We start from the raw sequence: 17461 nt of genomic DNA on the forward strand, positions 1-17461 counted from the left end.
GAGAGTCCAGTGCACGGTGAGGCTTGGGAAGCGCAGACTACGCCAGGTTAACGGAATTATCTTACAGCTAGCATCGGCTGGTGACTAAGGTGTTGGTTATTGAGGAAAGCTGCCATGGAGGAAGTTATTTGCTGATAACCAAGATGTTAGTTGTTAACCAAAGTGTTAGCCGTAGCTGAAGTATTTGCTCTGATTAATATGTTACACAAAGACTTAGATGTTAGCTATTAACAAAGGTGGTGGCTGATAATTAAAATGTTAGCTTATAATTAAAGTTTTAGGTATAACTGACATATTGGTAATAATGAAAATATTAGCCTATAACTAAAATATTATCTAACAGAGCCGAACATTTACCCGATAACTGACACTGGCTGGTGTCGTGGTCATTCTGATGACACAGGTCCGTGCAGAGGGCTCTGACCAGGGGTGTGAGCCTGACCCCAAGGCACTAAGCCAGGTTCCCCTGTCTGTCATTGCCTCCTGTCATTCCATCTCTGTAGGGGGAAAGCTCTGTAAGATCAAAAAGCCCACAAGGCTCAAAAGATTATGTGAAGCTGGCATTTGAGGTCCAGCGATGGGCAGTGGGTGGAATCGTTCCGAAGAGGAGCCTTTGCAGCACTGACCACATAATTGACTATAAAATGAAGGGCTGTGTTCTCCCAAGAGGCAGGCCCGCTTAGGCGAAATCGTGGATCTGAACAGGTCCCAGCAGTCACTCCAGGCACCTGCTCGGCCAGGTCTGGGACCCCAGGGTTGTGGAGGCAGAGTGGGAACCATCCCAGAGTGGGGGCCTGCACCCACCCCCCGTGCCCTCTGCCTACAATCCTAAAACCCAGTACGGAAAGGAAGCAGGCCAGGCTTCGGAAGCCTCCACACGCACGCCCACCTCATGTCATCCCGGGGCAGGCGGGAGGAGGGAGCCCTCGTCCGCCTGTGTGGTCGCCTTTCCCCTCCAGCTTGTCAGTGAGCAAACCCGTTCATTGCCTTTCCTTAGGCGGTGAGGGCACCGAGCTGGGAGAGGTTAAGTGACTTGTCCAAGGTCACTCCCTTGCCTCTGAGCCTCAGTTGCCTCATCTAGAAAACGGTCGTAGTGAGGCTTACAACCCGGTGGGCTGGGCCCCCTGCAGTGCCTGGCACAAGCGTGCAGCAGGCGCCAGGCCCCCCTCCCTCTGCGCCCAGTCCCCATGCGGAGGCGCGGCCAGTAGGATGCTGCTCTGGAGCGCATCGGAGCTGCGCCGGAACCCTGGGCGTGGACCTGTGCACTCCTGTGTTCTGGGCCGCTCCTGTCTGCCGGGTGCTGCTGCTGCAGGATGGGCCGGTGGACGTGCAGGGGTCCATAGAGCAGACAAAGCTCCCTGTGTCCAGGGGCTGACAGATTTGTTGGTTGCAGCAAGGTGAATGTAGAATGCACAGGAGCCATGGGAGAGAGTAACGGGTGAAGGCACAGGGAGTGGTGGGATGCGGTTTTAAATAGGGGGGCCCGGCAAGGCCCACGGAGAAGGGGGCTTCGGGGCAGAGATCTGAAGGAAGTGAGGGGCTGAGCCATGTGGACATCTGGAGGGGGGAGAACTGCTGGTGCAAAGGCCCTGAGGTGTGTGTGGCCAGACCCTCGCGGAGCCCCCAGTCTGATGGAGGAAGCTGATGTCTACCAGGGACAGTGAGCAACACTGAGACACCATGGAGGGGTCAGGGGAAGAGAGTGAAAGCCAGTAGAGGGTGCGAGGCCACGACTGTGAAGACGTGACTCTCCAGGAGTCCCCCTACCCCACCCCTAGAGACAACTGCCTCCTCGGGCGGGCGGCTCCAGGCCCCTGAGGGGCAGGCGTGGTTCCCAGAACAATAGCCGGGCCTGGGCCAGCCCCGAGAAGCCAAGACAAACACGGCTCTGCGGACTTCCTCGAGCGCCGAGCCGCAGCCGAAGGTGGCTTCCAGCCCTGGCTGCAGACCAGGCGCACGGCCCCCTGGGGGCTGAGCCGCCTCCTGGCCACACTGGTTCAGCGGGAGTGGGTGGAGGGGCTCAGGACCTCAGGACCCGAGTGCAAGTCACTTAGCCTCTCTGAATCTCAGTTCCTTTTTTTGTAATTTTCAGCCCTCCAAGGATCTGAAACTTGGCCCAGAATGTGCTGCGGCTTAACTCATTCAAAACAGAGTGATAAAGGCTGCGACAGTGCGTAGCACGAGCCTGCCAGGCACTGTTCTCAGTGGGGCACGAGGCAGGCAAGTCCCTGCTCTCACAGCATATGAGGTCCAGGAAGGTGACGGAAGTCCAGACCCTCACACAGGAAGGACAGCCCTGAGGACCCAAAGGGAGCACAGTCCTGGATGGGCACAGCCACGTCCTGAGGCTGTGCCTCCCGCCACAAGCCTCTGGGCAGCTCCTTTCGTCCCGTCTCAGACACAAAGCAGAGGGGCAGTCAGAGCCAGATTTGGTTTGGATCTCAGCTCTATCCCTCAAGCTGCGTGACTTTGGGCAGTTCTCTTTCCCTCTCTGAGCCTCAGTTTCCCCTTGTGTGAAATGGGTCAGCAAAGCCCCCACTCATGCAGGAGTGCTGTGAGGACCCTGGGGCCTGCCCAGGTATTGGGCACAGACCCGTGGCCCCACATCTCAGAGCCTCCGTCTCCGGGATGAGTGACCCCTGCTGCCCAGGCTCTCACCCCCGAAGGAAGCTGGGGGCTGCAGAAAACCAGCCCAGTCTCTCCCCCCTTGCAGGCCACCCTCTCCCCACTGTCCCTAGGGAATGAGGGACAGTGAGTTTCCAGGGCATTCAGACCACAGGGCTTTTGGGTCGAGGGCTCAGAGGAGCCACGGAGGTTCACCAGCAGGAGTGGAAAAATACCACGTCCTGTGGCGAGGCCTTCGGGGCCATTGCCAGAGGCCCACGGCGGCGGCTGGCACCAGCCTCTCCTGCGAGGATCCCGGGGGAGTCATAGGAAAGTTGAGAGAATGGCTCTCAGGGGCTTGTCCTTAGAGTGGCAAATTCAGCAAAACAAGGGCAGCTTTCCAAAGGTGGCTGAGGTGGTGGGACCAGGTGGGGCCGTCCTACTTTGGATTTGAAGAGGAACGACGTAACACACAAAAGACACAGGACCCTGGAGCCAGCTGGCCTAGATCAGATCCCACCTCTGCCACCTCCTAGCTCTGTGATCCTAGCAGGTGCGTCACCTCTCTGGGCCTCAGTTTCCTTGTCTAGAAGATGTAGTTAATAATGATCCCTACCCCTCGAAGTTGCTGTGAGGATTAGATGGATTAAAGCGCGTACAGCTCTCAGCATAGTGCCTGGCACATGGGAAGGGCTCCGTAACTATTTGCTAAGTAAATTAAATATGTGGAAACAAGGGACGCCACCCCCATCCCTGGGTGGTGTCCTGTGTCCCTGACACAAAGCCCTCTGGCCACAGTCCGCTTGCCCGCCCAGTGGGGCCCAGCAGCTTTGAAGTGGCTGCCCTCTGGGGCCGGCCTGCTGTCAGCAGCTATTGTTCACCAGCCCGGGCGTGGCTCATGGCAGGGCCCAGAGGTGGGAACCTGGGGGGGCCTGTCTGCAGGAAGGGAGGAGCAGCCTGGGGGCTCGCTGGCTTTCTTCTTTCACCCCTTCTCTGGCTTCCTGAACTGCCCCCACCCACCACGTTGTCTAACTTATTGTCCTTGGGAAGTTGTGAGGTTCTCAGCCTCGGGAGGAGGAAATAAGATTGGCTGGGGAAACTGAGGCCCAGAAGGAAGAAGGGTGTCCTGGGAGGTGGCAGAGGCTGGATATGAGCCCCAGTCCCCCAGCTGACCCTCTTGGCCACTCCACCCTGTCCCCCAGGGGTGGCAGAGCTGGAGAGAGCCTCAGAGCTCATCGGGCTCCAGGACCCCCCCTTCACAGGTCGGGGGAGTGAAGCCCAGAGAGGGGCAGTAACTTGCCCAAGGTTTCACAGCGAGCCAATCACGGAGCTGGAATTCTGACCCGACTCCCCTCCCTCGGGTTGTTGGAGGACTGAATAAACTGCCCACAGTGCAGGCCTGTTAGCGCCCTGCTCTTGTCACCTGGAGACAGGCTCCGGGCGTGCCTCTGCTGTGTGACCCTGGGAAAGCAATGGGCTGTCTCTAGGCCTCGCCTTCCTTGCCTTCAAAATGAGGATAGTAATAAAACCTACCTCGAAGGGCTAGGGCAGAACCAAGTGAGTATAGAAGTGCAGACCTCGGAATGGCGCCAGGCACACAGTAAGCGCTCAATAAATGCTGGTTGGTGGTATTGACTGAGGGCAGCTGAGCCAGGCAGGCCCTGAGAGCTTTCTTGCCTGTTTCCAAAGCCCCTTTCTAGCTATTTCTACTCAAAGGGATGGTGGCTACCCGAGAATTCTGTTCCGGCGATGGCTCCTAGGCCAGCCAGGCGAGGTCCGGGGCTCCGTCACCCCCGTCAGTGTGTGTTACCTACCTGCACTGCCCCCCTGCACGTGGACACATCACCCTGCTCTCTGGGTCTCGGTGTCCTTGCCTGTAAATGGGCGCGTTGCCCGTGTAGCGGGTCCTCCCTGGTCCCCTGGGTGCTGCGAGCCTGTCTCAGCATTTCAGGCTGCCACCATGAGCGTTCTGCGCGTCCTGCGCGTTCTGTGCGTCCTGCGCGTTCTGTACTGGGAGCATGAGGACACCCCGCGCCTTGGCTCAGAGTGAGGTGGTCACCCCTCCAGGGCTCTGTAGGGGACCTGGGTGTGTCCTCAAACCCCGCTGCGCCTCAGACCTCCTCTGTCGACAGGGCGGCCCGCGCACCGATTTTGGGTGTGGTGAGCATGAGGTGGGCTTGTGGCTGGGGAGTCCCTGCTCGGCTGTGCCTGCTGGAGACGGCAGGACGTCGCCGTCCGTTCAGCCAGGCCCCTCGAGCTCCTCGCAGGGGCGAACCTTGCCTGGAAACTTCTCGTATTAAAGAATAAGACAGGAAAACCCGTCCCGGAGAACCGTGTTTGGAGACCAGTGCTCTCAGGACTAGGGAAGGAGAGAAAGTGGGGCAGGCCCTTGGGAATGGAAGGGCCCAGCCTGGGTTGTCGCTGGTCCCCACCTCTCGTTGACCTTGGCCTGTCTGGGACGTGCTATGTGACTCAAGGAAGGCTGAGGGCCTCCCACAGCCCCAAGGAAGTGAACGGCCTTCCCCGTCCTGGCTGAGGGATTTTGAGAGGCCTCGTTTCCTTCCCAGGAGTTCCCATGAGCTTCCTGCAAAGTCACTATGTCAACAACAGGCCCTGTGCCTTGAACACCAAGTGCCAGGCGCTGTTGTGACAGTGTTACAAGCATCGTCTCCTCACCTCACCCCCTCATGAGGGCCTTCTGGTACTCCTATCTCCATTTTACACATGAGGCAATGGGCGAGGAGTTAAGCATTGTGCCCAAGGTCACACAGCAAGTGAAACAGCAAGCTAGGCTCCAGAACCCCTGCCTTGGAGCGGATGCTTGAATCCAACAGCGGCAGGTGTTGCCACAGGCCCCCCTGAATCCCTGTCATCCCCCGCAGGTTGTCTACTTCACGGCCACTTTCCCGTTCGCCATGCTCCTGGTGCTGCTCATCCGGGGACTGACGCTGCCCGGCGCAGGCGCAGGCATCAAGTTCTACCTGTACCCCGACATCAGCCGCCTTGAGGACCCACAGGTACCGCGGGGCCGCCCGTCCTCCCTCCCATCCGGCGGGCAGGGCAGGGTGTGGGGGCAGCTAAGCGGGCAGCACAGTTTCTGTGGCTCCTCCGTGTGCAGATCTAGCTGGGCCATCAGCCCCTGCTCCTTTTCTGCTGGGCTGTGGCGGGTCGTTCGCTGCGCTCGGGGGCCTTTCCAGCTGTGTGTGGCCCTTTTCATGTCGAGCACTCCTGAGACGGGCCAGTTATAGTCTCGTTTAGGCGCTGAGCCAGGTAAGCGAAGTCTTCAAGAGCTAGTCTCCTCCTCCGACACCGCCTCTGCCCTCGGCGGCCGGCCGGGCTGACTGAGGGAGGGGAAGAGTCGGCTGGGAGAGCTGCTGGCTTCTGGCCGAGGACGGAATTCAGAGGTGGTGGCCTCTTGGAAGGTTGACGGGCAGATTCTGAGTGTCCACCTCCTGGCCCCCAGCCGCGTGACTGCAGGAGGTTGGACAAAACCCTGGGAGATTCACTGGTCCGTTTAAGGACCTTTGGTCCCCAGCCTCCAGTTGCCTCCAGGGGCCTGTGCTGCTTCAGGCTTCCTTCCGCACTGTCCTTGGATGTGCGGGGGCTTGGCCAGCATCAAGGGACAGCTGGGAAGGCAGCTCTGTGGCCATCAGGACCTGCCCGATGAAGGTTCTGGAGAGCGGCTTTACCCCCGTAATCAGTGGGGGAATTCTTCCCCATTCCAACTCAGGGGCCCCAGGACAATATCACAGTAATGGTAGCAGCCTTGACTTACAGGTCACCGTGTGTCTGGCACTGGGCTAAATCTTTACTCTTTGAACCCACAAAATAGCACTGGAAAGGCACCTTGGATTCCAGCACAGACGCTCCAAGTGCATTCGAGAGTCTGCACACTTTGAGGTGCAGTCCTGCGTGGCCAGGTGGCAGGACCCACGCCGCCTCCTCCAGGAAGCCGGCTCTAACAGCCCCTTCTCTCTCTCCTTGCCCCCCACACCCCCGTAGGTATGGATCGATGCTGGGACCCAAATATTCTTCTCCTATGCCATCTGCTTGGGGGCCATGACCTCGCTGGGGAGCTACAACAAGTACAAGTACAACTCGTACAGGCAAGTGTCGCGCCGGCGGGCCTGGTGGAGCTTGGAAATGCTGATGACGTTTAAAGAGAAGTAGGGAGCGTGGCTTCCTCGCGTTGTGAATTAACTTGCTCCCTGACGTGTGTGACTTAGGGACTGTATGCTGCTGGGATGCCTCAACAGTGGTACCAGTTTTGTGTCTGGCTTCGCAATTTTTTCCATCCTGGGCTTCATGGCACAAGAGCAAGGGGTGGACATTGCTGATGTGGCTGAGTCAGGTATGGTGGTATTGGTGGCAGTGGTGGTGGGCACTGCCACCTAGTGTGTAAGCCGAGTACTGCAGGCATGAAGCCAGACCCCAGGGGGCTTTGGGGGGGGGGGCGAGCCTGGTTTCTGAAATGGACCCCCCCCACCAAGATGTCCCCCAAGTACCAGAGAGTACAAAAGCTAAATTTTAAGCACTTTCATTGCAATTTGGCCCAAGGGGCGGCAGGAACGTGGGGGCTGGTTAAGTTGGGGAATATTTAGCTACTTTCCTGTGGTCTTCCCCCCTCCCCCTCCTTCCCCAGCAAACTCCTGGTTTCAGCAACAGAAGCCACTTTCCTAACTGAGGCCAAAGTCGGCCACCCGTCGGCATTCCATCACCAGCTTCGCAGCTTTGGTTTCTGTATTTTGCACTTTGCTCCCAGCGCACTCCCTCTAAGCGAACCCGTTCATCCGTTGATTTACTGAGTTTCTAGCCTGTGTCAGCCACCACCGTAGGCCCCCACCGCGTCGGGGAGAGACAGTGAGCATGGCAGGTCATCCTCTGGGTCGGTGACAGATTCGATGCTGGGGTAGGTGTGGGGACACTGTCACCCCCTCGGGGTGTAGGCTCTGTTGATGTGGAGCTTCCTCCCTGGGACACCTGGAAATGGAGAAGAGAGTCCAGAATCACAGACTCTGCAAAGCCTGGGATCTGAGGCTGGGGTCCTAGGGCCCCAGCAAGGTGATCCTGGAACCTGAGAATTACGAGGTCTTCAGTTGCTGGAATCCTAGAGCTTCAGAATCACAGCATCTCGGCTGCCTAAATTCTAGGACTCGCCCCTGGATGCTCTGAGTGCTGGACCTGCAGGTGGCCTAGTCATGGGAGAGAGTGCCTTAGGGTCCCAGGACCCCCAGCCCCCTGCTGGCTCCCCTGCCTTCTCCCCTGCTGCCCAGTTCACTCGGAGGGGGGTCGTCAGTTGCTTGGAAGGTTTTGTTACTTTACACACCGGCCGTGCTGCCCCCACCCTGCCTGATCTCCTGATTTCTCACGACCTCTCCGGGGCCTCCCGGAGGCAGGTGAGGGTCCTGGGCTGAGGCTCCTCTCAGGACCAGAAGAGAGTAGAGGGTCCTAACTCCAGGGACCACCACAGACCAGGGCCACGCAGAGCCGGCGTCCCCACCATGGCGTTGCCTTTGCCCTTGTTGGGTACAAGAGGCAGTGTCCTGGTTCCCCAGCCACAGAACCCCAGCGCTGGGGGTCAGGGCTGCCTCAGCCTTGTGCATTCAGGTGAGGAGACCAGCGACTTGAGAGCAAGGGCCTTGCTCGGGCTGGTCAGGGTCAGAGCTGGGGTCTCCTGGACAGGGCACCCCAACATGCTGGCAGTCCCCTCAGAAGTGAGCATGTCTCCCCTCCGGCCTCCCCACTCTACCCTGGATGCATGTGACGACCTCTGGCCCTTCTGTCTGGGCTCCTCTGACCTCTCAGGCCCCTGGGCCCGCCTTCCTCCTCGCTTCCCATCCTCATACCCGCTGCAAGACGAGCTCAGCGAGTCCACGCCTCGGCCCCACACCTCTCTCCACTGCCCCTGGTCCCAGATCGGACCTTGGACATAGTTTTTCTTCCCTGAGAGCCCCAGAAGGCTGAGGGACTGAGGACACAACAAGTAACTCCAGGAATGTCCCCGCCTACTTGGCAGTTTGGCAGTTAGCGTGAGGAGGAGACGGTTCACGCCTCCTTTGCAGCTTTTCCCAGTTGGCAGCTCGCAAACCAGTTCTGAAGGATGGGGAGCTGCAGGAGTGTGGAGGGAGCCTGGGCGGGGAGATGCGTATCAGTATATGAAACAGACTTTCCTCTGTGGACTTTGTACCTGTGTGTCGTCGACCTAAGTTCCTTCCTCCCTCCCATCCCGTCCAAGCCCTTGTCCTTGATTCCCCACGTGATGTCTGAAGAGCCCACACGATTATTTCTCGAATAAGCTTTTAACAAGCACCGTACTAAGCAAAGTAATTATCTTTGAACAAGGTAATTACTTAGCCGCAGGAGAGTGGGGTGGCGCTCATCCTCTGCTGGGAGAGGCAGGCGGGGGTGCTGGCGGCCGCCGTCTTCCACGTGCACTTCTCCCTCTGATGCCCTGTGCGCTTGTAGAGAAGGACGCTGGGGCCCTCTCCCAGTGGCTGGCTGGAGAAGGCAAAACTGAAATACAGCAATGGGTGCGTTGAGAACCTCCTCGAGGGTGGGGCTGGGGGTGGAGGTGGGGGCCCGGTTCACATCTGTCTCGCAGTTGGCTGGACCTGATCCCTCGCGCGGTGACGTTGACCAGTCAGGGCCAGAGCTGATGTGGGGGCACCAGGGGCCCCAGTCAAGGTGGAAAGGCCGCAACCTGGACTCTGGGGTGGGTACGAGCACCCCCCACCACTTCTCGTGGGGTTTTCTAGCATCGCCGCCCGAGGACACTCCGTCACCGTCGGGTTTTCCTCAGGCCGAGTGGACGCTGGGCTGTTCCAGGACTTGCCTCGCCCGCCACATTTGTGGTTAACGCTGTACGATGTACTTTCTGGCTCCACTTTATTTCCAAGTTTTTTAAATTCTTAAACCGCTCATTTTGTTTCTGATATCTGTTTTACATACCCAGCCCTCCAGCCCTTTCTGTTTCACATTTCTTGACCTCTTTTGTTTCAGTCGTGGATTTTACTGTATGTTCTCAGCCCAGGCCCCTTAGGCGTCCTTGTTTTTGCTGCTCCTGCCGCCTCCTGGACCCACCGGTCTCGGTCACAGCTCAGTTCTCCCCGGCGTCTTCTCTCAGGCCGGCTGCAGACAGGAGGGGACGTTTCTCTGAGGCCCTGGAATGTTTCCAGTCAGAAAGGTGCCCCCTGAGCTGACGGGCTCCTGTCTCCCCAACCTGCCTCCAGATCCCGGCAGAGGCCCCTCTGAGGAAGCCAGAAGCCCTTTTCTGGGGAAAAGGCATCTGCGTCTGGGAACCTGAACACGAGAAGGCTCCTTGGGAGCCGTTTCCCGTTACCTGCCCCTCAGTTCTCAGGCGGGGAAACTGAGGCCCGGTGAGGGCATGTGGTGCTGTGTGTAGGAGGTGGAGGAATGAGGGCTGGAAGGGAGGCCCGGGTCTTCCGAGCCTGGGGTCTCGCACACGCACGCCTCGACGCTGTTCAGGGGTCTCAGATGCGCCCCTGCAGACGCGCCCCTGCGGGGCCGGCTTCTGTGTTCTCTTGTCTCCCACTCCTGCAGCGTTTAGGTAGAAACCTTGTGGTTGCAAACAGGCTTTAGTCGTCAGATAACCAGAGTTTTCCCCCTTGGCTTCCTTCTAGCAAACGTTGGCATCGTTGGCTCTTGTTTTGGGGGAGACCCTCCCTCTCCAAGCGGGCAGACTGAGTCCACGCTCAGTCCCGTCTTCTACCCGGATACCCAGTGTCCGGCCGGATTCTGGTGTGTGAGGGGGCCACTTGGGCTGAGTGTAGGAGACAGATGCTAACACGGCCCCGCCTGAGCCCCGGTGCGCCCCCACCCAAATGTGAGAGGGGCTGGTGTCTTCCCCCAGGCAAGAATTCAGACCTGGCTCCTCCCTGCTTTTTGGGTTTGGGAGACCGGCCTCAGACCCGAGTGTCTTGTGTGAGCTCCGTGCTCACCCGGGCGGCTCGGTCGCTGATGTGTCTCCCCTCTGCCCCTCCCCCTTCCTCTTCCCTTCAGGTCCTGGCCTGGCCTTCATCGCCTACCCTAAAGCTGTGACCATGATGCCGCTGCCCACGTTTTGGTCCATTCTCTTCTTTATCATGCTGCTCCTGCTTGGGCTGGACAGCCAGGTATGTAGAGGTGGAGGGACGGCCCTATAGTGAGACTGCCCACGGCAAGCCCGGTTCTGGAAAAGCCCCTTCTCTGTGCTGCATAAGGTGGTCAGGCGGTCAGGCCCCTCCCCACCCGCACATTAGACTTGCAGCAGCTTCGGCCAGCGAGCATTCCTGGAGGACCCCGGGAATGAGAAAGGCCTCGGGGCGGCAAGTAGTGGACATCAGCCCCAGAGCTCCAGTGAGAGCTGGCAGGGGCTGTGTCTGGCTTTGGAGTAACACGGTTCTAAGCCCTCTGCTGCTGTGTGACATTGGGCATGTTTCCTCCTACTCTGAGCTTCGGTTTCCTCATCTTGTAAATGGGTATGCTTACACCTGCATTGCCTTGAGAGAAGCACCAGGCACAGTGCCCGCTGTGGAGCGGTCAGTGGGGTTCCGGGGACGGTCAGCGAGAGCTCCTGGGATGCCTTTCCCTGGAGATACGTGTGTTGTCTCTGGGCCTCCTCCAGACAGCAGCTTCAGGTACAGGCACGACTCCAGAAGTGGGGAGCTCTGTGTGCAGGGCACGCTGGCTGTGTGCCCAGGCCAGTTCAAGCCCTGCAGGTTGTGCCACCCAGGGGCCACCATCTGAGGCTGGTCACTACAAAGCCGGCGTTTTGCAGCCTCACCTGCAGGCTGGGGGCCTGGCTGCCTCCTGGAGTCTTTAGTCAGCTGAGACCCTGTGTGAGGTAGGGCCTGCAGCCAGCTCAGGCAAGGGCTTCATCCCCTGACCCACGGGCAGCAGCCTTAGAGCCCTTAGGGTTTCAGGGCCCCGAGTAGGTCCCCAGGGAGTCAGAATCAGGTGGGAGGAAAGTCTTGGAAGGTCAGGCAGACGAGAAGAGGCGGCCCCTTAGTAAGGTAAGAACAGAGCGAAGGATTTGGCAGAAAGGGGGCCAGGGTTAGCAGAGAAGGCAGAATACAAACATTTGGGAGACTGAAAACAAAATCCTGGGCCTTGTTGATGGGCCTGAACCGTGTGTACAGCAAGACTCCATCAGTCATTCCTAGTTACTGAGCTGGGCCCATGAGGCCCAAGCACACAGCTTCTACAGCTTCTCCCAGAGCTCTAAGTGGTGGCGAAAATCAAAAACAGAGCGAGAGCTTAATAAATGACGAAGATGACATCTCCATGGGCCCACCGCGGGCCTCTGCAGCTGCAGAAATGTCGTTCTTCATTAGATTTTCTCCCCAGGAGGCAGGTGGGGCCCGCTGAGGATGTGTGCCTCTGAGCTAGGCCCCCGCCGGCCGCTGGGCATGGGGAACCCCAGCGAGCTCTCCCTCTCTGAGCCGGCCACAGGGGAGCCGGGCTCTCCCCCTTCAGAGCGTGGAGCTCCCGGCTCAGAGCCCTTAAACAACCTGCTCACTGATAAGCCAGCGAGGGGCATGGATGGGCCTCAAACCCGGGAGCGGAGCATGGTGTCTCGTGAGGCATAGGTTGGGATCCCTCCCTGGCATCTATGTGCTATGTGACCTTGGGGTCGTGGGGGAAGGGCTTGCTGTTGCCAGTGACCGCCTCACACATCACCAGCGCTGTGGAAGGGTCAGAGCGTTGCCATGCGAGGTGTCCACGTGGGCCAGGCTGCACGCCAGGCTTCTCGTGTGCACATGTGTGGTAAATACTCGAAACATGAAATTGGCCACCTTGACCATTTTTAAGCATGCAGTTCAGTGGCATTAGTACAACCACATTTCTGTGCAACCATCGCCACCATCCATCTCCAGAACTTTCACATCTTCCCAGACTGAAACTCTGTCCCCATGAAACACTAACTCCCCTTCTCTCCTCTCCCCAGCCTGGCTCTTTGACTCATTAACTCCTCGATCCGCACAGTGTCCCAGTGCCGGTTACAACTGTTGCCCTCTGGAGCCGAGCAAACAGAGGCTTCCAGAGCAGGGGCTCCGCAGAGGGGTGGAGCCGTTCCCGGACCTTGGGGCTGCCTGTTCCCAGACCTGCTGCTTCGTCTCCCCTGGCCTTACCTTTGAGTTCCCCCAAAATAGCTTCTTCCTGTGGAAGCACAGAGATCCACAGCCGGCCTCAGGCAAAGGCCCCCCGCTGACCGAGCGGGCCCTTGCTCACTAGAGGAAATGTTCCCCGGCTCCCCACATTTGTAGGGAGCACAGTGTGTGTGTGTCCTGGTGAGCTGGAGCGGGGGCGTCAGCCACATGGAGGCAGGTGCCTGTGGAGAGCTGGCCTGCCTGAGGGGGAAGCAATTTGTGAACAAACAGCATGAGGAGAAGAGAGCTGGAGGCCCCTCTGCCCCCTCAGCCGGGACCTCAGCCATCCCGTCCCCTGACCCGGGTTAACAGTGACCATCCAATTGCCAGTTTACTCTCAGGATATCAGATCTGTCGCAGCATCCCTGCCAAGTAGGGAGAATCCTCCCATTTTACAGGGCAGGAAACTGAGGCTCAGAGAGATCAGGGTCACATAGCTATTAAGTGAGGGAGGTCTGGAGAGGCTGGCGGTGTGGGGGGAGGGGCTCTGGGAAATGAGGGGCCTGTGCCGGTCTTGGCCCCGACCCTCAGTGATGTTGTGTCTTCCTGTCTTTGATTTCCCACCTCACGAAAGCAAAGAGCCTTTGCTTGTGGCTGCTTTGACAGCTTAGCGCTTGAACTGCAGGTTTGCTGTAACTCAGAGGCAATTTGGGTTCAAAACACCTTTGGCTGATGCATCAATCAGAGGTCACAATGGCAGCCTCTTCTCTGGGCCCTTTCCAGAGCCTCTTGGTCATCTTTTCCCTGAATTTTGAGCAACAAAGAGTTGTTTCTCCGGTGCCTTTCGGCACACAAAAGGGCTCTGCTCCCTGTCTGCATTCTATGATCCTCCCGTGAGGCCCCAAGGAGTGGGCGTTGGATTCGTCTTGTAGGCATTGCTTTGGGGAACGTCCTTCCATGCCTCTCCCAGGTGGAAGAACAGACGGCGCGAGGTTTTCACTTTAAAACTTGGAAGGAATCAGATGGGCCTCAGGGGGTGTGCTGGTTGGCTGGGCGGTTTCGCTGTGGCCACCCAAATGTAAAATGCTTCTATGTGCCCTTTGACCCTAAAGTTGCACTTCTAGATTGTGCTGTGGACACGTGAGCACATGCATCTAGAGACAGAGGTAGGGGAGGAGTCCTTGCTGGAAACCACCGCTGGGCCCTGGTTAGATCCCTGGTGGTACGCATCCACAGGATGCAGTTTTATGCTGCCATCTAAACAAACAAGGCAACTCTCCATGTAATGATATGGAGCAATCTCCAAGACAAATCGTTGGGTGCAAAGATGGAAACATTTAGAAAGATTGAGAGGCATTCTAGAACATTCTCTATGGAGAGACATTTTCAAACCAGCTTCTTCACCTTTGGGAGCCCAGGGATAGGTTCCCAGAGTCCCTGAGCCCTGGAGTCATGGGCTGCGTTTGGCTTACACACATGGCCGTGGGAGTGTGCGCTCATGCATGCAAAATTGTCTCATGGACCCATAATTCCCAAAGAGTTGAAAACCACTGAGTGAATCTGGTAGAGAAACTGAGGCCAACTTGCCCTGGGTTGCCGATCCATTTGTCATGTGTTTGTTGAGCAGCCACATGGGCCCAGCCCAGCTGGGCACTCGAGGCCCAGAAATGAGGGGGCAGCACCATTGGCTTCAGAGAGGAGCAAGACTGAGGAGGGAGGTTGTCATGTCCGCACACACGTGCCAACAGGGGTGCCAGACAGAGGGTCAGCATCAGTCTCAGAGGAGCTGTCATCTGGAGTAGAGTCTCGAGTGATGAGGGAAGGGCATTCTGGCGGCGGGCCCAGCCTAAGCAGAGATGAGGAGAGTGGGAGACTTGGTGAACTGTGCGTGGACCACCGTGGCTTTGTCGGTGCGGGAGGCTCACCATGCAGAGCCCAGGAGACCAGGGTCATGCGTTTGGATGGGCCCAGCAGGCTGGCTCTGCCCATATCGGGGCTCTCCTCTCTGAGCAGAGGGAGGTGCTGGGCATCTGCCGCTCAACCGCTCTCTCTTCCTCCCCAGTTTGTTGAAGTCGAAGGACAGATCACGTCCTTGGTTGATCTTTACCCATCCTTCCTAAGGAAGGGTTTCCGTCGGGAAATCTTCATCGCCTTCATATGTAGCATCAGCTACCTGCTGGGGCTGACGATGGTGACAGAGGTAGGTGATCTCTCACTGGCATGAGGGACCTCCCCTTGCAGGGCCCTTGGTGCCCTGAATACACTTCTTGGAGCAGTTGAAGGCCACGGCGCCTCCCCACTCCCCCTACTAGCAGAGGCAGCAGCTGGACAAGAGGACTGGGCTCCACCCAATTCAGGGGTCCTGCCCTGCCCAGGGGACTTGGCCTACACCGGGGGGGGGGGGGGGGGGGGGGGGGGGGGGGGGGCGGGCGGGGCGGGGGCCAGCAGTTGACTCGAACTCCCCCGCCCCTTTTTCCTGTTACCATGGCAGAACTGTGGCCACTCACTGCGCCCTGTCCTTCCTGGTCTGAGGAGGCTGGGGAAGGGGTGCTTCTGGTGGAATCCATGTTAACAATGGCCCCGGTCACCCACGACTATGTGCAGTGGCCCTCCTGGCCTGGAGGGGGTGGAGACGTCCGGGAGGGTCAGCGCTGACCTCCTGGTGATACTGCAGGCGGTGCCAGGCCTGGTCTGGCTGACAGGGAGTGTCCGCTGTGCGAAGCTTGGGCAGGGCCCACGAGGAGGATCATTTGAAGTGGGAGAAAGAAGCAAAGGGAGGAAGGGAGCGGGAGTGTCTCGGGCAGCAGTGGGTCCACACGTCCAGCAAGAGGCAGGCCAGGAAAGAAAAAGATTCTGTTACTAAATGATGTGAGCAGGTGAGCCCAGCATGGCCTGGGGGTGCTCCCTCCTGCACCCCCCGCCTCCCCATGTTCCCCAGCAGAGTCACATTTACCCCCAACCTCAATGAAGGGTTTCACATCACTACTTTTCCTTACCAGAAGAAAAATGAATGTTTTTCCTGAAGCATCTGTAAGAGCCCCACCCCCAAAGGCAGACCACAGGTGCACACGCCAAGTGGCTGACACCCCTCATGTCTTCAGTGTCGGCTGCGGTGGCTTTGAGCACCTCCTTTGGAAGCCCACTTCAGTGAACCCATCCTTTTTTGCTAAGGAAGACATGTTATTGTGCTTTCATTTTTCTCTGTGTGTGTGTTTTTAATTAAATTTATTGAACTTGAAGTTGAGCATCTTTTTACCCATGTATCTGGTCCTCTTGGCCTCTGCCCATTTTTCTCTTGGGTTTTATATTGCTTATTGATATGCCACAGCTCTTTATATATTAAGAGAATTAGATATCAAATAACAAATCACCCTTCTCTGGTCTTTTCTTCACAGGGTGGCATGTATGTGTTTCAACTCTTTGACTACTATGCAGCTAGTGGTGTATGCCTTTTATGGGTTGCATTCTTTGAATGTTTTGTTATTGCCTGGATATATGGTGAGTACAGAGTTTTGCATCCCCTTTCTCAAGTTTCTCCTTTGGGCCTCTCTGTTTAGAAGCTTCAGACACACAGACTTATAGTGGCCACTCATTCTCCATCAAACACAGGGGCCTTCTCTGCCTGGACTTTTCCTCTCAAGGCTGCCCCTTCCCGACACAACACCATTGCAGCCCCCCAAATTCTCCCTGTGCGAGGGTGCAGGTGTGACTGTATGTTGTGACAAAGAGAACTTGACTGCGCGGGGCCTGTCTATGACTGACTGCTCAGCGGTCCGGGAATGGTCCATTTTGACCTCCCTGATGCCTTGGATCGGCCACGCCAGGATTAAGATCTGCCTGAGTTTGACATTAAAATACCAGGGGCCCAGTTACACCTGAATTTCAGATCATTTCAGATAAACATCTGCCACACTTGGATCTGTATGGTACCTGGATGTAGAGACCAGGATCAGGTCCCAGGGACGCCCTCATAGCCCCTGAGCCCCAGCTGTGTCATTCCCAGGGTGGATGCTGGCCTTGGACACCTTGTCACCATCTACCTCTGTCTCTTGCAGGCAGTGATAACTTTTATGATGGTATTGAGGACATGATCGGCTATCGGCCTGGGCCCTGGATGAAGTACAGCTGGGCCGTGGTCACTCCAGTCCTCTGTGTTGTGAGTTCTGTCCCGCCTGGCTGTGGGTAGGAACCTTTATTCCCTGGGGTTTGACAGCTCACCTGCTAAACCACTTTGCATTCAGCATCTGCTAAGTGCTGGTCCTTGACAAGCTTAATGACAGCTCTGCCTCAGGGAGGGGCAGGCTGCTCCAGAAGCTTACTTTGAGATGAGTTTTGAAGCATGAGTAGGAGCCTGTCAGGAAGAGAAAACAGGAAGGGCATTCCTGGAAGAGGAACCAGCCTGTGCAAAGCCAAGGTGTTCTGAAAGAGGAAGCTGTACCAGGGCTGGTTGAAAAACACAGGGGGTCCACAGCAGAATAAGTCAACACTGCCCTTAACTCACTCTGTGACCTTAAGTGAGTCCCTTCGCTCTTGGGGAACCAGTGTCCCCCTTTGTAGAACAAGGAGACTGCGGTGGGATGAGTGGCAGCCAACAGCCTCAGGGTATGACTGTTATTATTTAATATGGTTGTGGCCTTTTCATCCGAGGCACGGTTTCCCCATAAAATTAAGTCAGCTGCAGCAGCCAGTGACCACAACAATTGGCGAGTTTATTGTTGGAGATGAATTTAGTTGGGTTCAAAGCCCACGTTCTCATTCTCACGTAACGT

At 57.4% G+C, this 17461-nt stretch overlaps 1 protein-coding gene across 3 annotated transcripts in view; it reads left to right on the forward strand.

The window, feature by feature from the left end:
• SLC6A6 (solute carrier family 6 member 6) overlaps positions 1–17461 on the forward strand; it is a 79464-nt gene that overhangs the window by 53643 nt on the left and 8360 nt on the right. For all 3 annotated transcript variants that reach the window (XM_023619905.2, XM_070238421.1, XM_070238422.1), the window contains exons 6-12: positions 5487–5621; positions 6607–6710; positions 6831–6955; positions 10624–10736; positions 14755–14892; positions 16088–16190; positions 16748–16848. In XM_023619905.2, coding sequence (XP_023475673.1) covers positions 5487–5621; positions 6607–6710; positions 6831–6955; positions 10624–10736; positions 14755–14892; positions 16088–16190; positions 16748–16848 — 819 coding nt within the window. The remainder of the gene's footprint in view (positions 1–5486; positions 5622–6606; positions 6711–6830; positions 6956–10623; positions 10737–14754; positions 14893–16087; positions 16191–16747; positions 16849–17461) is intronic.

This window comes from Equus caballus, chromosome 16, assembly GCF_041296265.1.
Source record: "Equus caballus isolate H_3958 breed thoroughbred chromosome 16, TB-T2T, whole genome shotgun sequence".
In the NCBI taxonomy this organism is placed as follows: domain Eukaryota; kingdom Metazoa; phylum Chordata; class Mammalia; order Perissodactyla; family Equidae; genus Equus; species Equus caballus.